At 45.5% G+C, this 25,708-nt stretch overlaps 1 protein-coding gene across 4 annotated transcripts in view; it reads right to left on the bottom strand.

The window, feature by feature from the left end:
• Mta3 (metastasis associated 1 family member 3) overlaps positions 1-25,288 on the bottom strand; it is an 89,009-nt gene extending 63,721 nt beyond the window's left edge. For all 4 annotated transcript variants that reach the window (XM_059248350.1, XM_059248348.1, XM_059248347.1 and 1 more), the window contains exons 1-4: positions 25,168-25,288; positions 9,112-9,175; positions 7,118-7,235; positions 461-563 (exon numbers count right to left, since the gene is read on the bottom strand). In XM_059248350.1, coding sequence (XP_059104333.1) covers positions 461-563; positions 7,118-7,235; positions 9,112-9,175; positions 25,168-25,271 — 389 coding nt within the window. In that variant the 5' untranslated portion in view covers positions 25,272-25,288. The remainder of the gene's footprint in view (positions 1-460; positions 564-7,117; positions 7,236-9,111; positions 9,176-25,167) is intronic.
• Positions 25,289-25,708: the final 420 nt, after the last annotated feature.

A 25,708-nucleotide genomic window follows, 5' to 3' on the forward strand; every position in this document is an offset into this window, starting at 1 on the left:
ACCCATGGGGTGGCGGCTAGAGTAAAGAGAGGACATACACCAGGCAGGACAGCACACATCTTTAATCCTCATACTCAGAAAAGCAGAGGCAGATGGTTCTCTGTAAGTTCAAAAACAGCCAGGCGACACACTGAGACTCTGTCTTTCAAAAATAAAATAAAATAAAAAGGAAGGAAGGATGGAGGGAGGGAGGAAGGATAGGGGCTGTAGAGACTGCCACTGTTACAGAGGACCTGGGTTTGGTTCACAGCACTCACATGGTAGCTCACAACTGTCTGTTCCTTTAGCTCCAGGAGATCCAATATCCTCTCTGGTCTCCAAAACCAACAGGCACACATACAGTACATATATATACATTCAGGTAAATATACATACAATAAAATGACATTTTTTAAAAAAGGAACTGGATACAAGTATAAGTTGCTTCACAGAAAGACTTACTGGATACTGGCACACTCACCGGGCTACAACTAAAAACTGGTCAATCTGTCGATCCGTAAGCGGACTATTGGGATCCCAAACTTTTACTTCCAATTTTGATTGTTCCCTCTCATCTGAGTCTCCTGCCCAAAAACAAGAGAAAGGGAGTGTTGTTATTCACACCGTGGCACACATGCTAGAAATACCCAAACGTCAGGTGCGTCCTTGGGCAGCAGGTACACAAAGATGGTGGCCCATGCAAACCCACAACGTGGCCCGCATCGGCAGCATCAGCATCAGCAGGCATCTCCTGAGACCCCGGGCCGGGTGTGGTGGTGCATGCCTACTATCCCACTTGGTGGCAGAAACAGAGGAAGGGACCCAAGTTCCAGGCCAGCTAGGACAACACCATGAGGCGATACCTCAACAACAGAAATCTAGCGACCAGACTGTATAGCTTCCCACTTCTCTTTTTCACAGAAGGTTGGAGAGATGGAGATCCAGAAATGTTCTTCCACAGCACTGATCCTCCAACCGTTTCTTCAGGATATTCCTTACGAGCACCCAGTGGTGCTCCCAGCTGAGAGGACCAAAGCCACACCACACATCCTCAAAGCCCTTTCCTGGACTACTGGAAATATCTGCTTCCTAAGTAAAATTCATCTTCGTTGTACCAGCTGCCACTGCCCGGCAATTTTTAATGTTATGTTTAAATCAGAAACACTCAAGGATGCCATTTATCACCATTTTTTGTTGAATATTGCTTGAAAAACTCTAGATGATGTACTGGGATATGAATCAAGGGAGTAATAAGTTACTAGAATAGCATCATAAATATGAATATAGAAAGCTCAGGGAATTCCAAAGAAAATATAATATGAGAAAAAATCCACATTCACTGTGACAATAAAAATAAGAAACACAGATAACATTGGCAGTATATTTACACATGGAACTTCTAAAGGAAAAAAACGATTTGAATAAAAACAGTGAAGTGGTAAGTCTTTCTGATAGCACTTTTGTACAATTCTCTCCTAGGATAAACTTATAAGGACTTAATTTTGGGAGTAGATAAATTATTGTATTAATCTACAAGTGAAATAGTATTACGCTAATGAGAAACAGGATTAACTCTGAATGGGATTCTAATACAGGGCTACAGTAAAGCAAACGATGCTGAGCTCGGCTGGATCCTCAACAGCACAGAAAGAAGAGCTGATGGAACTACAGAGGCAGGGCCTGGGGCTCAGTGGGTGACATGCCTGCTAATGCGCCCAAAGCCCTGCGCTCCATCCCCGGTACCGCATAAAACCAGGCACGGTGGTTTTTGCCAGCTCTTGGGAGATGAAGAAGGCAAGAAGAGGCCAGCCTAAGCTACATGAGACCCTATCTCAAAAAAATAAATAAATAAAATAAAATAAAGCACAGAAATATACTAGATCATATGTTAATATATATTTGAAAGTTACGACTGTGAGGCTGGGCATGGCGGCACACACCGTTAATCCCAGCACTGGGCAGGCAGGGGCAGGTGGATCTCTGTGAGTTCCAGGACAGCGGAGGCTACACAGTGAGATCCCGCTCAAAAAGCAAAACAAATTGTAAAGTCTCTTTCCTGGAGACAAGGGCTCCAGGCTGACACCAGGCTTCGGCTTTTCCCCCCATACCCAGCATGAGATTCCTATTGAAGCCTGCCGCCGCTGGCTTCTAACACAGCAGTGAGAGATCTGCAGTCACAGTCACAGTAAGGCTTTGTAAACAAACAACAGGGTGAGCCGGGATTTGTAGTTCATTGGGTGAGCCCTTGTCCAGCGTGTGTGTGTGTGTGTGTGTGTGTGTGTGTGTGTGTGTGTGTGTGTGTGTGAGAGAGAGAGAGAGACAGAGACAGAGAGAAGGAGGAAATAACAAGGTTTACAGGGAAATGGACAGAACTTTCAAAATCCCGGGAACTTGTCCTTGGAGCATTAAATGAGTAAATATTAAGAGCCAAAGCTGAAACACTGCCCAAACCAAGGCTCCACTGTGACATTTGCACGGAGCACAAAGGTCGGTCGATCTTTATCTCCTTAAACCTCGACCCCTGGAGGCTAGTGAGAGGGCGATTCTGGCACAGAGTCTGAGTGGAATGAAAAATCGAATCCAAGGTGCAGGAGTGTTTTCCCTTCAGCAAAGCCAAGCTTCCCATGTGGCTCTTCCCTAGCGGAGCAGTGCTGCAGATTCTGGGGCCACAGAGTCAGCCTCCCATAGGGAGGCGTAAGCTCCCTGAGCACTGCTTCCCGCAGGGAAGGGCACTGTTCCTACACTATCTGCTGACAGTTTCCTACTTCATGACTACAGCTGAGCCCATCTTGTTTTTAAAACACATAAAATATGCACCAATTAATTAGCCCTCAAAAGAGAAGGCCCCTCGGAAATTCACAGTCCACTGCAGCCGGGTACATCACCCACTCATCTCAATGCCAAAGGCACAACCACATACTCTTTCTTTTCTCTTTTCTTCCCTCCTTCCTTCCTTTCTTTTTTTCGAGACAGGGTTTCTCTGTGTAGCTTTGGAGCCTGTCCTGGAACTCACTTTGTAGACCAGGCTGGTCTTGAACTCACAGAGGAGATCCACCTGCCTCTGCCTTCCGGGTGCTGGGATTAAAGGTGGGATCCACCATAGCCAGGCCCAAATACTCTTTCTTTAAAGGTAAAGAAAAGGTTAATCAGATGGGTCGAACCATTTCCCAAGGTTATAGTTAGGACCTATTACCCACGTTTTCCCAAAATCTGGGAATCCAGGGTCAATCTTAGTTTAACCATTTAACAAAAATATCATCTATAGAATAGACTTCTTTCTTCAAATTCTAGTTGTTATCTTTCCTGACACCCTAGCCGCTTCCGGAGTCCCGTGGCCCGCATTCAGGCAAAATGCTTAGTCACTCCAGGGTCTTACATCCTACATAATCCATGGGCAGCATGGCCACATAATCCATGTGCATGCGTGGCATGGTAATGTAAACCCTATACATATGCGCAAAGTGATCCTTAAAAGCAGACTCCACCCTCTCCCCCCGCCCCTTGCACACATTTCTCTCGGGCAGGCCTGCTCACTCCCCATCTTTCCTATCCCTCCCTAATAAAACTCTCAAAGTGGGTTTTGTTGAGTCTCGTGGTCCCTTCTTGCGCCCAGTAAATAAGACATTCAAATAATCATTTAAAATTTTCATACATTCAAATAATAATTTAAAATTTCCTACGTAATATATTTTTCCATGGAAAACTCACACTAGGTGGTCTATTTGAATTTAAGGGAATATTTAAAATCTAATCTCTATCTTCATTTTTGAGAGGACCAGGCGGCCAAACCACAGGCTCCCCGGAGCCCTGACATGGACCAGGCCTTGGTTTCAGTTCAGTAGAAGGAGCTGGAGCTGAGCAAGTAGTTCTCAGGAAAACCTCAACTTAGGGGCAACCAATCAACGGGTGCCCCCACCCCAGCCTCCTGCCGGCATAGCAGGCACCCCCAAGTCCCTCCTGCTGGCTCAGCAGGCCCACAAGCCCCTTTTGCTGGCTTAGCAGATGCCCCCAGACTTCTGCTAGCTAAAGATAGCTTTCCCTACCCTCTCCGCAACAAGGCCCTAGACACTAGCCCCGCCCCCATCACCACCAATGGGCCCCTAACCACTACAGCCTCCCACCAATCAGCTCCCAGACTAATCTTTCCTCCACCAATCAGCACCAGATTAATCCCTCCCCCTGGAATTCTCCTAACTGCTTAAAAGGAGCTTGCGACTCCCCTTCCGGGTCGCTATTTGCCACCCCAACATGCTGCAAATAAACACTCTTGCTAAAATGCATACATGGCTGTTGGTCTTTCTTTCTTGGGGGCATCTCTCGGACCCTAACAATTTTCAAGCTACACACTCATCAGCCCAGATCCGAAGTGTTTGTTAAGGGATGGTGAGCGGCAAGTGAATCCTAAAACACCACAGCGGTCTTCTAGAGTCCATCCGGACGTGTTCACAAAGAAAGCGTGCCCGTATCGGATTCGGACAAGCGGCTGGTGCTGCCACCTACCCAGGATACCGCTCCAGGGTCCGCCTCCCATTCCAAAGCAAATTGTGACCTGGCCACTGGTCCAAACGCACCCCCTGAGACTGTCAACGGGCTCAGGAAGCTCCTACTGCAGCGAGCCCCAAACACTCGTTCTCAAATATAAGGCTTTCCACTGTTTATTTGTCCTGCAACCAGGCACCTCGGGTCTACACTGCTGCATGGTGGCGATGTCTGCCGTGGGTGTCACACTCGTTTGCCTGCTGCTTTATTTTTCAAGAGACAGCCTTGCCGTGTAATTCAGGATGGGACTCAACGAGGGCTGGGTTTCCAAGCATACGCTCACACCAGGCTCATGTTTGTGACTTTATACATCTGTTCTCCATGCTTAAGGTCCTTTCCCCAACAGATACTAACTAGCAAGAAGGTTCTGGCCGGGCAGCATTGGTGCGCATCTTTAATCCCGGCACTCTGGAGGCTGAGGCAGGAGGATCTCTGTGAGTTCGAGGCCAGCCTGGTCTCTGTAGAGTGAGTTCTAGGACAGCCAAGGCTACACACACACACACACACACACACACACACACACACACACACACACACACACAAAGGAAAAAAAACTCAAAGAGAAAAAGAAAGAAGGTTTTTTTTAAAACCACACATCAAGTTGACTGCTCAATTACACTTGAGAAGAAACACTGTGAATATGCCCGAGGCTGCAACAAGAATCCAAATGACTTCATTTGTGATTTTTTTTTTTAAATGCCACGTTAGGCTAATGAGATGCCTAACAACTTGAATTTGAATCCTCACGACCTGCATGGCAGAAGTTGTTCTCTGACATCCACACACAGCTTTGGCATGAATACACATGCACATACATGCAAACACACATGCTAAATAAAAATGCAATAAAAAATTTTAAACAGCATTTTTCTCTAAAACAGTGGTTCTCAACTTGCCTAATGCTGCAACCCTTTAATACAGTCCCTCACGTTGTGGTGACCCCCCCCCAACCATAAAATTATTTCATTGCTACTTCATAACTGTAATTTTGCTACTGTTATGAATCACAATGCAAAAATCTGATATGCAGATGGTCTTAGGCCACTCCCGTGGAAAGGTCGTTGTGACCCACAGGTTGAGAATCACCACTCTAAAATCTACAAATGTGGTGTTTTTTGTAAAAGATGAACAGAAATAAAGACAACCAGTAATAACTTTAAAAATAAGCAAAGCAAAGATAACAAAAAGTACATCTCTCTACAAAGATCTGCTTCTTATGAAACTTTGGGGTAGAGGTTACTCAGTGGTTAGGAACACTTCCTGCTCCTTGAGAGGACCCCAGTCAGTGCCCAGTATATCAAACAGTGCACAGTCACCTGTAATTCCAGTACCAGGGGATCCTATGCCTTCTTCTGGACCCCCAGGCACCCACACACATGTGACATTTACTCACACAATCCATACAATACATATTTATTAGATAAATCTAATAAAAGATTTTTTTTAAGTTTGTAACAGTGAATCTCTCAGTTACACGAACAACATACAGATCGGCCAAATTCTCAAAGAACTGTAACTGCTCACTAGAGTCCATTGCTGGCTGAGCTAGACAGCTTAGAGACGTCTATGAATCTCAGGACAGAGGTCTGGGAATATAGCTCAGTTGGTAGAGTGCCTGCCTAGTATATACATCAGGCCCCAATCTTCCGGAGTGGGGTGGGGTGGGGTGGGAGATTCAGAGAATGAGAGGGAGAATAGGAATGAATATGAATAACACATTAAAGCAAAGTTCAACAACACAGTTTGCAGTGGTGGCACACTCCTTTAATCCCAGTACTCGGGAGGCAGAGGCAGGCGGATCTCTGTGAGTTCGAGGCCAGTCTGGCCTACCGAGTGAGATCCAGGACAGCCAAAGATACACGGAGAAACCCTGTCTCAAAAAACAAACAAACAAAGTTTGCACTTTTTTGTTTTTGTTGTTTTTTTTTTTTGAGAAGGGTCTATGTAGCCTTGGCTAGGCGGGCCTGGAACTCACTCTATAGACCAGGCTACCCTCAAACTAACACAGATCAGCCTGTCTCTGCCTCCCAAGGACTTAAAGGCACGCGCCACCACACCCGACACAACACTAACAATCTAACGCTTAAACACAGCCAGAGAGCCTGTTTCACACACAGACACACACACACACACACACACACACACACAAGGATCATCCTCCCCAGCACCCATATAAAAGAAGAACCTGGGCGCAGCGGGCGCATGCCTAGAATGCAGCACTGAGGAGAGGCTCGGGGTGACCCCCGGGGCTGGCCGGCCTGGCAGTCCAGTGAAATCAGCAGGCTCCAGCTCAGTTAAAGACACTGCCTCAAAAGATAAGGAGACAGGCCCCTGCTCAATGTTGACCCCTGGCCTACCACCCCACGCTCACACACATACATGTGTGGAACACACATATGAACACACACACACACACACACACACACACACACCACAAAAAGCCACACCCATGAAAACAAACAAATGTGAAGTCATGAAGGAGTAAGTATTATGTCTCTAAAGTTGTTCAACTCTCCATTTACACTTCTTCTTCTTCCCTGACCACAGAACCTTCACGCTTTAAGACACCGGTTCCCGGGACTTGAAGCCGCGCACGCACCTTCGGGGAGCATGTCTGGAATGTCAGCCTGGTACTTTGGACCCACTCTGATTTCACCCTTGTCAGCCAATAACGTCTTCACTGAAGGGTCGTACACCAACGAGTAGAAGAAAGCATCCTGGGGGAAAAGAAAATGACAGGAAACACCTAAGTGAGCCGGATTCCTTCTACTTTTCATAGAGCAGTCAAATCCATATCACAAAAGTGAAAACTAACTTTAACTTCCGAGTATATAAAATTCCATTTTAGGGAACACATTAATAAACCTTCAAGGAGACCATGGCAATACTGTCATCATGTATACTAGCACAAAATTACATAAAGCCAAAACCAACAACCTTAAGAAGAATATGAAATTTTACAATTCGTTTGCGTTCTGAGAGGCTAGCTGGGATGGCTAGGAGGGAGGCTGAGGCAGGAGGGTCCCTTTCAGGCCAGTCTGAGCTACACAGAAAAACCCTGTTTCAAAAGCAAAATGAAGCTGGAGCGTGGTGGCACATATCTTTAGTCTCAGCACTCAGGAGACAGAGGCAGGAGGATCTCTTTGAGTTCCAGGCCGGCCAGGGATATGTAGTGAGACTGTCTCAGAAACAGAAGAAACAAACACCCCACATATCAGAGACTAAATATACAAGAGTGGCACTTAGATGCACTTTTTACAGATGTGTTTTTTTTTAGTTTATGTGCATCAGTGTTTGCCTGCATGTATGCCTGTGCATCACATGCATGCCTGGAGCCCACAGAGGCCAGGAAAGGGCACCAGATCCCCTGGAACTGGAGTTACAGATGGTTGTAAGCTACCACGTGGGTGCTGGCAATGAAATCCAGGTCCTCTGCAAGAGCATCAAGTGTTCTTAACCACTGAGCCATCTCTTTGTTAATATCACTATATAAATCCCATTAAATTATTATGGTAATGCTGTCATTCTCTTTTAAATTGTAATGTATCGTCATGTGTATAAAGACAGATGATGTGCATTATGCTCATTGTTAATAATAAAGCTGATTGGCTGATAGCTGCTGGGCAGGAAGAGATTGCGCACGAGAGCCAGACTAGGAGAATTCTGGGAAGAGGAAGGGCAGAGTCAGAGTTGCCGGCAGATACAGAGGAAGCGAGATGAGAAATGCCATACTGAGAAAAGGTACCACGTGGCTAAACATAGGTAAGAATTATGGGTTAATGTAAATGTAAGAACAAGTCAGTAATAAGCCTGAGCTACCAGCCAACCATTTGTAATTAATACAAGCCTCTGAGTTATTATTTGGAAGAGGCTGCGGGACGGGGTGGGAGAAAGAAAAGCCTCTGTCTACAGATCGACATAAGCATAACTAAACACACGATTACCACCAACCTACACATTAAACATCCCATAGGTTCCTTCAAAAGCTCAGTAGGGCCGGCAAGAGGGCTCAGAGGGTAAAGGTGCTTACAGCCCAAGACTAATCCTGAGTTTGATCCCTGGAACCCACACAAAAAGGTAACAGGAGAGAAATGACTCTGAGTTGTCCTCTGACCTCCAGATACATACAGTGGCATCTGCGTCCGCTCCTCTCCTATCACATACATATGCATGTGAGCAAGCGCACACACATACAATAATAAGAAGTTAATTTTTTAAAACAAATAAACCAAAAGGCTCCAGCGCCCTAGAGTTAATAAGCACAGTGGCCTGGCCGCCTGTTCTTATGAATTCTGTGGAGCCGCTAGAGTGAGAGGTATTTATTCAAAAACAGACCACAGGGAGAAGGAATGAGAATCTGGAGATAAACATCCTCATCTACACCCTGAGTACTTCAGGAAGCTTCTCACTGGCAAGTGACAAAGAGCTGTCGCTTTTGCTAACTCGGCCTTCCGCTGGGACAATGCACTCCAGTCGGCCCTCTTGCTGGGATGGCAAAACAACACTCAGGCACCAAATGAAATAAAGTCCGCGGTATGGGCTTCAAGTGAAGTAACAGGGAGAAAACACAAAGTGGAAAGGACTGCAAATTACCTCTTTGTCAAGGTAGGACAGCACCGACTCTGTCTCGTTCAGCAGGGCCACACTGCATTTCCCCCTGTTTAAAAGAAAAGACCGCACAATGGACATTACATTCACAGTGATTACATACACAAGTGAGCCATATTCAAACTCTAAGGGTAGATGAACGTCTAGATGGCAGCGGGGGACATATTTAAACTCTCCAGACCAGGTAATCTGTACAATAAAGCCACATTTACGGGCATTTACAGAGGCCAGCCAGTTCCAGCGATGTTACTAGACAGCAAATCATTACAACAGACACTTCAATGGCTCTTCCTAATCATTCAATTAAAAAAAACTCAATGAAACCTTCAGACTAACAGTGAAAATCTCGATCTACAAAAGCACTGAGGTAATCATACATAAGAGGTCTTCAGTCATCCCCATACAACCCAGTATAATAGTCAGATTCAAGCGGTGATCTGCAGGAGAGTTGGAAATAATGTACATTCACATGAGGATGTAACCAACCTACCTTTACTGGAACTATTCTGAAGGTTAGTTAGATTTTAAACACAAATAACTTCTGTAGAACGGAGTAAAGTAAAGGTCTACACATTCATGGACCTTGAGGTCTGGTATCATTCCTCTAATGGAGCCCTGAGTGTGACTTAAAAGAGAATCTTTTGTTTTGAGAAAGGTCATAACTAGGTAGTACTGGCTGGACTTGAACTCACAGAGATGGATCTGCCTCAGCTTCTTGAGCTCTGAGAAAAAGTAAGGCTATCCAAGGTGGAAGAATGAATAACAAATTCTTTCAAAAAATTTTTCCACTGGCTTAAAAATTTCACTCTAAGGGGCTGGAGCAATGGCTCAGTGGTTAAAAGCACTGATTGCTCTTCCAGAGGATCTAGGTTCAATTCCCAGCACCAACATGGCAGTTCGCATGTTGTAACTCCAAGATCTGACATTCTCACACAGACATACCTGTAGGCAAAACATCAATGTCCATAAAATAAAATAAGTAAATTATTTTAAAAAAAAAATTTACTCTAAGCCTAACACTCAAACATGCAATCCCAAACATCACATACACAATCAGGAAACAAGATCATCTCGGGCAGTGGTGGTGCACGCCTTTAATCCCAGCACTCGGGAGGCAGAGGCAGGTGAATCTCTGTGAGTTCAAGGCCAGCCTGGTCTACAGAGTGAGTTCTAGGACAGTTAGGGCTCTACAGAGAAACCTGCCTCAAAAAAACAAGAACAAAAAAAGACTGTCTTGCTCACAGATTACTAGTGAAGTACAAGTCAGAGAAAACAACAACAACAAAACAAAACAAAACAGAAAAACCAACAAATTAAAAGCAAAAGAAAATACTACAACTACAATTCAAAATCACTGATCAAAGGTGACAGTATTTTGAGTGGGCATGGGTGTGCACACCTTTAATCCCAGCACTCAGGAAGCAAAGGCAGACAGTACTCCATGAGTTCTAGGCCAGCCAGGCCACAGTGAGATTCTGTCTCTAAACAAACAAACAATATCAAAACAACTTAAATTTTCTAAGATCCTGAGGGAGGGGACCTTTTTTTTTTCTTTCTTTTTCAAAAGTTCCCTAAAATTTGTTTGTCTGAACCCGGAACAGCAGCTCACACCTGTAACGCTATCAGTCTTAATGCCTGAGCTTCATAGTGCATTTGAGGCCTCTGGGTATGACGGTTTGAAAAGGAAATGTCCCCCACAGGCTCGGGGATCTGAACCCTGGGTTTCCAGTTGGTGGCGCTGTTTGCGGAGGCTTGGGTGGACAGGCTTGCCGTTGGGAACTCACCACTAGGGGGCGGGCTTTCGGATGGTAGCTGCTATCCACTTCCAGTTCCCTCGCTGCTTCCCCTTTGTAATCGGAGACATGACCTCTTAGCTTCTGCCCCTGCTGCCCTGCCTCCCTGAGGTGGTGGACTCTTGCGCCTCTGGAGCCATGGCCCAAATAAACCCTTTCTTCTCTAAGTTGCGGTGGTTCTGGTGTTTTAGCACAGCAACAGAAAAGTAACCAATACACTGGGCCATTGTGTGAAACCCTAATCACAGCAACAGAAAAGTAACCAATACACTGGGTCATTGTGTGAAACCCTACCTCAGAAACAAAGGAAAAGAGAGCCAATAATCACAGCAAGAGAAAAGTAACTAATACACTAGGTCATTGTGTGAAGCCTTGCCTCGGAAACAAAGGAAAAGAAAGCAGAAAAGAATAGTAAGAACAGCACATGTAGAAATAGAAGACACTTGCAGAGAAAATGAAAATGAATACAGAATGGGAATCAAGTACAGGACTGCCTTGGAGATAGAGTGTGTGTGTGTGTGTGTGTGTGTGTGAGAGAGAGAGAGAGAGAGAGAGAGAGAGAGAGAGAGAGAGAGAGAGAGAGAGAGAGAGATTTAAAAAAAAGAAGTTAAAAGAAAAAGAAGGATCCTAATAGATGCATGTAGATACTATACATCACAGACACACAGACACACACACATACACACACACACACACACACACACACACACACACAAAGCTGCTAATTCTACACAGGTTTCTTGGACTTGGCGCCTTGGCTAACATTTGGGAATAGGTGAGTCTTTGTTGTCGGGCCTGTGTTATGGGTAGCAGCAACCGTAACCTTTACCAGGATGACAGCAGTACCTAGTTGTCACCAACAAGGTTATCTAAGCATATTTAATGCTCTGTGGGAGGCTATCCTTCATTGAGAGCCATTGTTCTACATGTTGGGGGTTAATAAATCATGATTTTAGTAACTGGATCTTAAGACCAAACATTTTAGAGAGCTTATACAAGTAAAAGAGTGTGGTTTTGTAGGTTTTAGATTACAAAAAATGGGGCAAAGAGAAATAGTCTAGATACTTCTATACATTTCTAATTAAATATTTTCTGTTGTGACACTTTAACAGATGTTAACAAACAAAAATTAGAAGAAGGCAATTTGGGAATCCGAGGACACAGCCAACTGAAAGAGTCCTTGCCTACTATGCATGAAGTCCTGGGTTTGGTCTCCAGCACTCAGAAACCGGGAGTGGCGGTGCCTGCCTGGAGTCCCATCACCTGGGAGGTAGAACTGGAGGGCTGGAAGTTCAAAGTCATCCTTGGCTACCTAGGGAGTTCAAGACTAGCTTGGGTGACAGAGACCCTGTAACAACAAAAGCAAACACTACCACTAGGAAGAAACCTCAGCACCCACTGGAGTAAGTAAACTCAGGATTGAAAAAACCAAGAAAAGAAGGGTGAGGTTTGGATTTCATGTCAATGGATTTAGTGAATGAGAGGGAACAGCAAGCAGGTGTTTGGGAAGTTCACTGTGGGGGTGGCATGTGAAGACTCCAGACCTGGTAACAAACAGGGAAAGAAGCCCTCAGAGAGGACTCAGAGAAGGAAAGCCCCGTCTGGCCTCCCTCCTGCTTCCAAAGTAAGTATGGGAAGACTCTCCTCTCCGGGTCAGATGGCAGATACATCCTGTGAACAGCAGGGAAACCCAGACAGCCCACAGCATGCAGAACATCAGGACAGACTGTGCCCGCACCGAGATAACAGAAGAACAAAACAATACATCAGCTCTTAAAGGGGTGTGCTCATCAGCCTTCCTCACCGCTGTGCCCAAGCCTGGAAGAGCCATAGGTGGTGGAGGACTGCAAGGAAACTGCACCTTCCAGACGCTATAGGACTCACACACACACACACACACACACACACACACACACACACTCAGAGACTGTGAGAGTGTACACAAGACCTGCATCACAGGTTCAATCCAGACAGAAGCCCAGCTCTGAGGAAGGGAAGTAGACATTAGGTCCCACCCTTAGCCAAGATCTATGTTGTAGAATATTATTTTAAGGTGCGTTACTTTTGTTTATGTTGCATTTGTTTAACTCTGTGAAGTTGTGTTACTGTGTCTGTCTAAAACACCTGATGATCTAATAAAGAGCTGAACGGACAATAGCGAGGCAGGAGAGAGGACAGGCGGGGCTGGCAGGCAGAGTATAAATAGGAGAAATCTGGGAGGAGAAAAGAAAGAAGTAGCCAGAGAAGGAGGAGGACTCCAGGGGCCAGCCACCCAGCTACACAGCAAGCCACGGAGTGAAAGTAAGATTTACGGAAGAGAACGGAAAAGCCCAGAGGCAAAAGGTAGATGGGATAATTTAAGTTAAGAAAAGCCAGTTAGAAACTAAGCCAAGCCAAGGCCAGGCATTCGTAATTAAGAATAAGCCTCCATGTGTGATTTATTTGGGAGCTGGGCGGTGGACCCCTAAAAGAGTAGAAAGAAACAAACAACAACAGAACTATTTTGCAATTGATGCCTGCTGGGAAAGGAACATTTGTAATCTGTTTTCCTGTGGAGTGTGGCTGGGCTTATCAACCGCACGCCAGAGCAGACGCCCTGCCCAGGAGGCACACAAAACACAAAACAGACTCCATGTTTTTTGTTTTGTTCCTTTGGCTGTTTATTTTTGGGGTTTTTTGGTGGGCATTTTGTTTTCTTGTTTCATTGATTTTTTTTTTTTTTAAAGTTTGTCTGTTTTGGTTTTTGGGTTTGTTGTTGTTGTTGTTGTTTGTTTCCTGTTTATTTCTGTGTGAGAGAGAGGAGGAGAGAGAGAGAGAGCACATGAAATTGGGTGGGTAGGGAGGTGGAGGATCCGGGAAGAGTTGGAAAAGAATATGATCAAAATATGTTATATGAAAAAGACTTTAATTTTTTTTTTAAAGCATTCTAGGGACTGAGGCTAACCCTGTGCTAGAACACCTGATTAGTATGCAGGAGGCCCTACAAGGAAGGGGGGAGGGGAAGGCCTGGAGGAGGGGCTTCCTTATATAAGCTATGCCATGACTTCCTCTCTCACTGTATTTCCCTGAAGCACCGGTTCTACCATCAAGGCTAAGAGCAGAATTAAGTGCACCAAGTCACTTCGTCACGCTAAAATTATTTTTACAGGAAAATATTTTTCAACTTAAACCTCATCCAGTTTTGAATAAAGACGAGCCAGTGTTCATTTTAATTTTCTAATCATAAAAGTAATTGAGTTCTGTTGAAATGCTAACATCATCAAATACTTAACAAAAGGACGTTTTTTTCTTCGTAGGGCTTTTCCAGTCTCTTCACAAAGAAGGAGCTGTGTAATTTTAGATCACCACCACTTCATACTGCTGTCTACCGAAGGTTCTCCAGGCAGCAGGGAAGGGCCAGTCACACCCAAAAGGAGGCAACCAAACAGCACGTGTTGGTTTGAATGAGGATGGCCCCCATAGGCTCATCTATTTGAATGCTTAGCCATCAGGGAGCGGAACTAGTTGAGAAGGACTAGGAGGTGTGGCCTTGTTGGAAGAAATGGGTCACTGAGAGTGGGCTTTGAGGTGTCAAAAGCCGAGCCAGGCCCAGGGTCTCTGTCTCTCTGTCTCTGCCTCTCCCCCTGCCTATGGATCAGGAGACAGCTCTTAGCTACCTCTCCAAGACCACATTCCTTGCCACTGTGCTCTCAGCCATGATAACAGGCTAAATCTCTGAAACTATAAGCCAACCACCAATTAGATGCTTTCTTTTATAAGACCGCCTTGGTCATGGTGTCTCACAGGAAGAGAACAGTAACTAAGACAGAAGCTGGTACCAGGGACTGGAGCAAGGCTGTGACAGGTCTGACCATGCTGTTTGTTGGAAGGCTTTGGGACTTTGGACTAGAACAGAGATTGGCTGCTTTAAGCAGGACTTAGTGAGCCATCCTAGTAGGAACACGGGAGACAGTGCTGAGGGCAATTTGAACTGTAGGGGGCCAGACGAAAAAGTTTCAGAGGGGAAGAATATTAGTAAGTGACCTAGAGACCATTCTTGGGATATTTTGGCAAAGAATGTGGTTGCTTTTTACTCTTGTCCTAAAAACTTGCCTGAGGCTAAATTGAAGAATTCTGGATTAATGGCATTGGCAGAGGAGATTTCAAGACAGCCTAGTTATTGACTGCAGCAAGTGGTCAGTCACTCTAATGCAGATCTACAATGAATAGGAGCAAGTGAGGGCAGGAATAAATACAAAATAGACAGTTTGGGAAAAAGCCCCAGGAAACATAATGGAGTCCAGTGCTCAAGGGGATGAAAAGTTTACAGAAAAGCCGGAGGCTAAATAGAATACAGGGAGAGGACCTCAGGGCAAGACCCCACTCAGCCAAGCTTCCAATTGATGAAAAGGAATTAAAGGAAGGCTTAAGCAGTGAAGGAAAACTATCAATAACAGAAAGCTGATGAAAGTGTAACTGAACAGAAGGACCAAGTTCAAGCCCCATCAAGCAGCAGAATTTGGCAGCTTTGGCCACACGGTTCTAGCTTTAGACTCAAGCACACAGGAAGGGGTATGGAATCTCTCTGTGGCTAAGGAAAGCCGCTAAGGAAGCCAGGCATGTGATGAGGGTGCCCCTGCATGGAGGCCCAGAGAGGTCATACATGAAGTTGTAGAGATGAAGCCTGGATTTCATTACACACCCCAAGATGTTGGAGGTGCCAGAGTCATGGGATACCTGGCAAGGAAAGCTGCAGACCTGGTGTGGAGCCAGCCCACCAGAGAGAGTATGTCTTGAAGCTCTGAAGAGCGCTTTGACACTAGACTTGGAGATGCAGAGTTTGGAGTTTGCCCTGGTGGTTTTTGGACTTGCTTTGGCCCGGTATTTCCTCGCTCGGCACTTTCTCCTCCCTTTTGGAATGGTAATGTACATTCTGTGCCATTGAATGTTGGAAGTATGTGTGTAGGAGCCCACAGGGGTTTCCTAGTGAGACCTGAGCTTGCTTTTTACCAGCAGGACTGCATAAGAGGATGACTGGACCATGGGTCTGGGTACCAGGTGTTTGGAAGGAGCTACACTTGGGTATAGCTAGCAAGGGGGAAGTCTTTTGCCTCGCCTCATGGCATTGTTAATAAAAAGCCCTTTTGAATAAAGTTCTGGGCCATTGGGTATTGACCCAGGTCCTCCCGAAGCTATCCTGTGTTTCTGTCTTTCTTCTCATTGGCTAGGCCTATCATTCTACCTGATATTTCTTTCTTATTCCTCTCTCCTCCTCATAGGAACTCTTTAAAAGGTGGGATCAGGCCTCCTACATATGTGATCTGCTTTTTTATTTTAGAGGAGGTTACAGTTAAGAGACTGCCATGAGTCTCAGAAAAGGCTTTGAACTTTGGACTTGTAAATAGTGTTGAGACTGTGATAGACTATGGGGAAACCTTTGAAGTTGGGCTGAATGTATTTTTGATTTATGATATTGATACAAGCTTATGGGGGCCAGGAAGTAGAATGTGGTGGTTTGAAAGAAAATGGCCCCCATAGGCTCATCTATTTGAATGCTTAGTCATCAGGGAGTCTCAAGCACTACTTGAGAAGGATTAGGAGACACAGCATGTACCCCAAGAGACAACGTGCCTACCTGAGAGACATAGCCTTCCCCATCCCACTGGCAGCCACATTGTAAAGGTGCACTCACTCACTACAGGGAAACGGCAAAACAGACTAAGAAAACAAGTTTCTTCACCCACCCACCCACCTCAAAAATATCAAGGAAAGCGAGAAAGGAGAAACGCTCTCTTTCCCCCATGACCACCAATGGCCTTGGCAATCCCACCCCAGTCTATGGCTATGGCACTTGTACCAGAAATCAAACTGCACTGTATATGTGAGTTTGTTCCAGCTCTTTTATTTTTGTTTTTTACAAACAGGGCTTACTACATAACTCAGGCTCACCTCGAACTTGCAATCCTTGCCCCACCCCCAAAGGCTATCCAAGTGCTGGAATCACAGGTGACATCACCCCTGGCTTAGGTATTTTATTTTGTTCTGTTGATCTGTTTTTCAATCTGCTTACTATGACCCTGCCCTTGTTTGCTGCTGTGATAAATATCACAACCAAAAAGCAAGTTGGGGAGGAAAGGGTTTATTTCATCTTACAGTTTACAGTCCATCATAGACGGAAGCCAAGAACTCAAGGCAGGAACCTGGAGGCAAGAACAGAAGCAGAGACCACAAAGAGAACTGCCTACTGGCTTGCTCAACTGCATTTCTTAAACCATGCAGGACCACCTGCCCAGGAATGGTACCGCCCTCAGTAGGATAGGCCCTGCCACATCAATCATGAATCAAGAAGACGCCCCACGGACATGCCCCCGGGCCAGTCTGACAGAGGAAATTCCTGAACTAAATTTCCCTCTTCCTAGATGACTCTAGTTGGTGTCAAACTTACAAAAGCAGACGAGCACAGACTCCCTTATCTTAATTATAATTTTCACAATTATCTCAATATCTAATACAAGCAACACAAATTCTATTGTTTCATCTTTCTTCAAGTGTCATTAATGGGTCTCCAACTCGTTGAGCTTACATTTCAGTTTACAGCCCTAAAAATTACTAACAACGCAAAGACCTTCTGCTCACGTGAGTTATCTCTGTCAAAAACTTACCATGTTAGAACTAAAACTGAGAAAAATACATGAGTGTAGGCTGTGAATATGTGTTGCTACCATTGGTTAATAAAGAAGCTGCTCTGGCCTATGGCAAGACAGGTTGTAGCCAGGCAGGAAATCCAAGCAAAGACACAGGGAGAAGGGTGGAGTCAGGGAAGACGCCATCCAGCGGCTCAAGGAACAAGATGCCGGCAGACCAGTAACGCCACGTCCACGTGGCAATACACAGATTAACAGAAATGGGTTAATTTAAGACGAAAGAGCTAGCTAGCAAGAAGCCTGAGCCATAGACCAAACAGTCTGTGATTAATATTAAGCCTCTAAGTAATTATTTTATAAGCTGCTGCGGGCTGGGCAGGACACAGGAAAAGTTCAACAAGTATATTTTTCAAATTAATGTAAACTATTACTTTGCAAGGTGGGGTGGCACACATCTGTAATTCCAGCACTCGGGAATCTGAGGCAGGAGAATTACTTGAGTTGGAGGCCAGGCTAGGCTACAAAGTGAGCGCTATGCCAACCATAGACGACAGTCCCCCAAAGAAAAAGCAATAGTGCTTGATATTTTTGCAAATATATTAAATTTCTAACTTAAGAGACAAATATTCCCCCTTCACTGAGAATAACTGATCTACGAAAAGTACACATTATCATATGGGAGGGTTTGAGATGCGCCTTGGCAAACCACTGACAACCAGCCGTGCGTGTAACAGGTACGCTTCATTTTCAAGTCAGCCAAATACAGCTAAACAGCAAGGCTGTCTCTTTCAATGGTAACATCACACAAACACGGTGTTCCATGAAACAGCCAGGTTAGTTCATAAGTCAAACCATTCTAGGACCATTTCTCTCAAGACAAAATGACACTCAGTAAGCAGAAGTGAATTTATGTGTACTTCCTGTTTCATTAGAGAACACTTCTTTATGAAAAACAAAAGGAGAGTGTGGTGTGGTGGTGCACACCTTTAGTCCCAGCACTCGGGAGCCAGAGGCAGGCAGATCTCTGTGGATTCGAGGCCAGCCTGGGCTACAGCGCAAGATCCAGGACAGCCAGAGCTACACAGAGGAACCCTGTCTCAACAAACAAAACCAAAAAGGAAAGGGGGGGGGGGGGATGGTAGCAAACACTTGTAATCCCAGCAGTTGGGAAGTGGAGGCAGGCAGATCTTTAGGCCTCACTGGCGGGCAGCCTAGCCTCATTGGTAAACCTGAGGTCCTGGTGAGAGTCCCCGTCCCAGAAAACAAGGTATAGTGCTGTAGAGAGATGGCTCACTGGCTAAGAGCACCTGAGCTCTATTCCCAGCAGCCATGTCCAGTGTTCCACAACTGCCTCTAGCTCCAGCCCAGGAGGAGGGTTTGAATCCCTTTTTTGGCCTCTGCCATCCCCCTCCCACACATGCCACATACAACACCCCCCAACACACACACACACACACACACACACACACACACACACACACACACACACATAGACAGCACCTGAAGAACAATGTCCATGGTTGACCTCTGGCATCCACATGCACACGCACACATGTACATACAACATATATGTTAGATATGATGCACAATACATGTTTATGACAGCCAAGCTTGATGTTCTAAATCCGAGCACTCGGGAGGCATGAGCAACGGTATAGCAACTCATTACATCCATGCAGCTGGGCCCTCCCGCTCAGTCAGAGACCCTATCTGCCTCCCAGCTTAACTCGAATGCGCTGCTGCTGCTGCTGCTGCTGCTGCTGCTGCTGCTGGTGGTGGTGCATAACCAGTCTGGAGTACACAGAAGCTCTAGAGCAGCCTGAGCTACAGCATGGCTGTCTGAAAGGAAAAGGTTAAATATATATCCTGAGCACCAGCGTCCCCACCCTCACAAACACTAGATACCAACACAAGAACTACAGTCGTCTCTCCCACGAAGATCTCAGGTCAGCCTGCCATACCTTCATTTCTCCCGAGATGGCTGCTGCAGACCACTCACAAGGGGGTTCGGTTTGGCAACAGTCTATATCAAAAGAGAACCCCCTAATCCTCCACCTGGTGGTCCATGTGCAAGTTTGATACTGACTCCAAGCAAGTCATTTCTCCCCAAAGTCCGGAGCAGTCTGTCTGCCATACATCCAATCTTTAATTCTCATTCTAATGAGATTTAAATAAAATTCTACCCTAACTGTCATTCTTAATCCCAAATTCTATGTAAGGTCAACTGTAACTGAGAAGAGATTATTATCTGCTAATGACTTTTATTCCCTTTAAGAATAAAAATTGAAGCAGGCTCTGCGGAAGTTTCCAATTCTGGATGGCCCTTGTGTACCGTTCTCCACCGAGACGCTGACCTCCGAGATCTCGCGTCTTAAGACGCAGACCGAACAGAACTACTTAGGCAAATTTTACATAAGGTGCAAGATTTTAACAGCTGTTCAAGAGACTCTCAAAACCGAATGAAGACAGACGACTCCTCATTTGGAGTTGCCACATGGCATCCTTAGACAAAGGCGGTTTCCGCAGACGGTGGCCGTAGCCACTCTTCTGCAGGGCGAGGGTGACAGGGATGGTGGGTGGTGTCGGCGTGCTGGCGCGCTAACCTGACAGGTGTTCAGAGGAGCCCCAGGGACTCAACACCTGGGGCTTCACGACTTACCCTGCTGCTGTCACCAAACCTAGGCTGGAAGGAGTTCCTCTGGTCCCTCTAAGAAAGCAGTGTGGCTCAGCAGGTAAAGGCAGCTGTCGCCCGCGAAGGGGAACGACCTGAGTTCGACCCCCAGGACCCATATGGAAAAATGAGTGACTGACTCCCACAGGTCACTTCCATACAGACACACTGGCATGCACAAGCCCACAGGCCCAGACACACAATAAATAGATGTAAAAAAAATAATTTTAATAATAATAACCACAGCTGGGCACACAGGTGGTGGTCATGACAGTAGTCCCAGCACTAAGGAAGCTGAGATGAGGAGGCTTGACAGGAGTTCCAGGCCAGCCGGCTCTACGGAGTAAAAATGTCCTGAAGCAAACAAAACTCAAAAACTTTTTTTTTTTTTTTTTTTTTTTAATAATAAAAACAAAAAGCACGGTTGGGCTAAAGGTACTCAGGACCCTGGATTCAATCCCAGTACTGGGGGGTGTTGATGGGGGGGAGACACCATTGACGACAATGAGTGTGACGTCCAGCACAGCCAGAGTTAAACAATGAGGAAGACAGGGTCCCGAAACTAGGGCGAGGTCCACGAGCACGGCTATAATGGATGTCTCCGTGAACGTTCACGCTTTGCAAGGAGACGCTTGGAGAGCGAATATTCGGGCCCAAAACCTGTTACAGGAGGACATACTGGGACCAACCACCACCAGTATCTAAGGCACGTTTTTTAAGGCACGCTGAAGCCTAATTTCAAAGGCTGTGGTCCAGATCTCAGGGCTGGCGAGATGGAAAGAATTAGCTCTTTTTAATTACGACTAGTTGTGCCACAGGCAGGAAGAGACGGAATCGTTACATGTACCAGCGCTGTAATTAGCAGCTGTTAAGAAGCCAGGCTTAGTGCATCTGAGATGCGGAGAAGCTCAGACCAGGCACAGAAAGGACACATCCACAAACCAGGCTGGGAGGGTTATTTCCGGGTTTCTCCATGCAGCTGGCACTGTAACATTATCTTTCGGAATAATAATATAACGTATAGGCTGAAATAGCTTTAATTTTAGACCTACCCAACTGATTTGAATCTATATAAGAATTATGTGAGGTTGACATTCAAAAAAGCCTACCTACTCAACAAGTGACTTCGGGGCTTTCATTGTGTCTGGTATTTTCCAAGCGCTAGCTAGCTGTATGTGAGTCATTAATGCTGAATATCTGCAGACAATACCTAAACGTGCAATTTATGAAGTGGGAGACTCAGGCAAGTACGTTAATTGTTTTGTGCTTTGGCCCCTCATCTGTAAACAGGGATAATAACAGATCTACTTATAGAGTCGCTGTGAGGATTAAACACATGAAAAGCAGCCCTACCATAAAAAGCTCAATAGCTGTTAGAACATGAACCACATATAAGGCCAGGCCATTTGTAAAACGGATGATAGGAGCCCCGGTACCACAAAGTAGAGAGAAGGCTATGTTTAGAAATGAGGTAAGCAGCGGTGGGCACTTCAGCCTCCTCCAACTGTAACTGCGCTGCCTTCCTCAAACTTAGAAATTCTCTGTCCACTACAGACGAATGAAGAAGCTCATCAATCACAGGATGTTCATTTAAAGAGCATGCAGCATTTGCTCCGTGTACGAAAACCTTTAGACGTACACATTCAAAAAAAAAAAAGACTCAATGTAGTAAAATAAACAATAACTGTTGGCATAACAATGAATCTTTGTGCTTTATAATACATGCAACACAAAATCTATTATTAAAGGACCCAGGCCACAGCATCTGAGTGAAGGGGCCTGCCTCTGTCCTGCTCCTGCTTGCAGCTCGTGCCCCATCCCACTGGGCTCAGACCAAGCCCAGGTCTCACTGTCTCTCTCATTCCCAGTGGAGCCAGAGGGAACAAAGCACAAAAAACATTGAAGTTCACTACTCCAGAGGCTCGAGAATACCGAAGTCAGGCTTTCCCTCATGTTCTATTCAGGAGGGAGGAAATTCTGGGCACTTGATGCTGTCTCTGAGAACAAAAAGTCAATATTCACCAAATTACCCCTATTGCTGCCAAAGAACAACGGGGCTTCGGCAATTTTCTCCTTTTAACACAGGGGTGGAGAGGGCAGGACTTCAACACCAGCTAAATGTCAAGACCACTCTACCGAGCCCTTGTTCTCCATCAGCACGTGGGCTGCTTAGCCAGGCTCGGTGCCTTACCAGAGACGTTCGCAAAGGGGAGCCATAGAGGAGCCATGGGGCTCTGCACCCCTCCTCCCTCTCAGCCCGGAAAACACAGAGAGAGAAAGGCATAGACGTCTCTTCAGCATAATTCAAAGCATCGTCACTAGGTAAGGCCCTTGCATAAGTGTCTCGGTAATTATATTCCAATACACTCTCTCGGGCCTTATGGAAGATGAAAAACACCATTTTTTCCATTCCAAGCAATCTGTTAAAAGAAAACCAGCATCACTGGTAAACAGATTCCAAGCTATCAGAAGGGGAAATTAAAAATACACTTGTGTGTTTTGGATACATTCGTTAAACCATTTGTCAGACTTGTGTTCTAGCAGAACCTATGACTGGCCCCACCACTTCTCGAGCTCAAAATGAATCTTTATATTCCAGCCTCTTCCAGTTAACTAATTGTTGCCTATGGCTTTTTAGTATGTATTAGTTATGTACATCTTTAAGAAAATGTCAGCTGGGCATGCCTGTAATCCCCCTACCTGGAGGGTAGAGGCAGGAGGGTTAGGACTTGAAGGCTAGCCTCAGCTACATGGTAATCTAAGGACCAGCTTGGGCTATAAAAGACTTTACCTCAAAAAAATATGCACAGGTAAATAATAATGTATAATATCATAATGAAAATCATGATTATGTGGAATTAATATATGCTAATAAAGACTGAAATATTATAATCTCCCAATATGTTTTCATGTTCTATTCTTTGGACAAAATTATTACCATACATACCTAGTTTTCTTTCTGGAACTAGCCTGACTGGTGAAAAGACTTTCAGTTTACCCGGCCTAATCATATTCTCTAGCAGAGAACTTAAGTCACAGAGAGCACATCAACTCCTAGACAGAACTAAAACAGGATGCTCAACTTTCATGGAATCATTTGCAAATAATGGATTCCCAGGACCTTCGTCATCCACTTGCTATTCTGACAGCTGTCCTGTGCCCAGTCATGAAAAAAGGCCCCTCGAGCTGGTGTAGGTGGGTTGGAGGACCAGATCAGAGCTTCAGAAAAGACTGTAAGCCCTACAGCAGAAATGCAGACTGAGATGGGGGGGGGGGGGTAATTATACAACAGCTACTACTTTTCTTTTCAGTTGGTTGTTACTGCCATGATCAGCAAGGAGCTGAATTAAAAGAAAAACAAATAAAAAATAAAGACTCTGAACTCAACTGAGGGAACTGGTTTAAGGTGACAGCAATACCAACTCCTTCCATAGCCATCGCTCTGGACTCTAGCTGCCCCCTGCACACAACCGGAGTTCACCAGCTCCCTCCACCTGAGGTGTCCCAAACTGATGAAGGTGAGGAACCATGCCAACCCTAACGTTTTACTGATCCCAAGAGGCAGAATCTACTTGTCTTTTGTTTTGTGTTTTAATTTAATGGTACTATTATTATCACGTGTATTTATTTTTTATTTGTGAGGAGAGGGGGGTATCAGGCGCACGCTATGGTACACGTATGGAGGTCAGAGGACAGCTTGTAGGAATTGATTCTCTCCTTCCACCATGTGGGTTCCAGGGACGGAACCCTGGGTTGACAAGCTTGACAGCATGCACCTTTCTCCACATCATCTCACCAGCCCTCTTTTTTCTTCTTGTTGTTGTTGAGGGTCTCATGTAGCCCAGGCTGGCCTTGGTTCCCTATGTAGCCAAGGATCACCCTGAACTTCTGATTCTCCTGCTCCTACCTCCACAGTGCTAGGGATCAAACCCAGGGTTTACTACTTGCTAGGCACAGGCTACCAACCGAGCTACAGCCCCAGCCCCAGAAGCCACCTGTCTCTGGACTTGAAACATTTTATTATATTGCTAAGATGTACTTACTACAGACTACACTGAAAAAATAGCTCCATGGCATCTATCTTTTTTTTTTTTTTTAAATTTCTTCTTTTTCCGTAGACAACGTCTCTCTACGTAGTCCTGGCTGTCCTAGAACTTACTGTGTAGACCAGGATAGCCTCGAACTCACAGAGATCCGCCTGCCTCTGCCTCCTGAGTGCTGGGATTAAAAGTATGTGTCACCACACCCAATTCTGAGTCTATCATAAATTCCTCTCAGTAAATCAAGAAGGACCACCGCCCCAGCACAGTCCTCCAGATCACAAAGCAAGGGCTGGATCCCACCAGGGCACAGAGCAAAGGTCGTGAGCCCAGCTCAGAGCAGCGGATCACTTGCCTAACGCATGCCCGGCTTCAATTTCTAACAAAAACACATCTGTTAAAGCTTTAAACTGAGCAAATGCACGGAGCTGATGCCAGTAACAGGGTCACAAAGAACAAGGTTTTCATCCCAGAGATACAAGAAAATAAAAAGCCATATATCCTGTGAGGGCTAGCATCATGGGTCTGCAAAATAACCCCTGTGTTCGCGTGTTCTAGCCCCTGCATTCATTCCCTTGCATTCACTCTCACCACTGTATCGATTGCAGGAATCTGAAGACGCCCAGCATTTCCCAAAGAGTATCTGCTAGACATTGTGTGTGATGCTAACAGACAACTCAGGTAAATTGTTAGGAATGGATGAGGCGACGAAAAAGACGCCTCATCACTGTGGAACCCGCTCGGGACTTCTGTACGCTAATAATACACACTATCAATTCCAAGATCAAATCCTAGTTTGCAGGCTGCTAACTAAGCTGAGCAAGAACTTGAAGAGAGTTTGAGGCGCTTCCAAGAAGGCTTTGGTTACAGTGTTTCCGGGCACGTTAGGGCAACTTCCGAACGGTCGGTCTCACCTGATGTGTGTGGCGGGCAGGGACTCATACTGGCGAGACAGAAAGAGTTCCCTATGCTTCAGCTGATGCTTCTGTTTCTCAGTGAGGTCGGCCTCAACGGTCATCTCGGTTTCTTCCTCTGTTTCCTCTACACAAACGAAATCCAAAGAATCCATCGTTACAACTCAGGCTGCCTCTTGGGATACTAAAGCAGAATGAACCGACCGGTCAGATCAGCATTTCATTTGATCATTTCTTTACACTGATCACTTTCGAACTTCACATTCAACTTTTCACTGCAATCCCAACCCTAAAATTAAGTTCTGGGGGCGGCCAAGAAGAACATAAATACCAATGTTAATATAGCAGAACCGGACATGGTGGTAGACACTCGTGATCCCGGCCCTCTGGAGGTTGAGGCAGGAGGATCACCAATTCAAAGCCCACCTGGATGAGACAGTAAGTTCAAGGTGAACAAGTACTCCTCAGTGAGAGCTGTCTTAAAATAATAAATAACAGCCAGGCGGTGGTGGCACACGCCTTTAATCCCAGCACTCGGGAG

Source organism: Peromyscus eremicus, chromosome 22 (genome assembly GCF_949786415.1).
Source record: "Peromyscus eremicus chromosome 22, PerEre_H2_v1, whole genome shotgun sequence".
Classification (NCBI taxonomy): Eukaryota; Metazoa; Chordata; class Mammalia; order Rodentia; family Cricetidae; genus Peromyscus; species Peromyscus eremicus.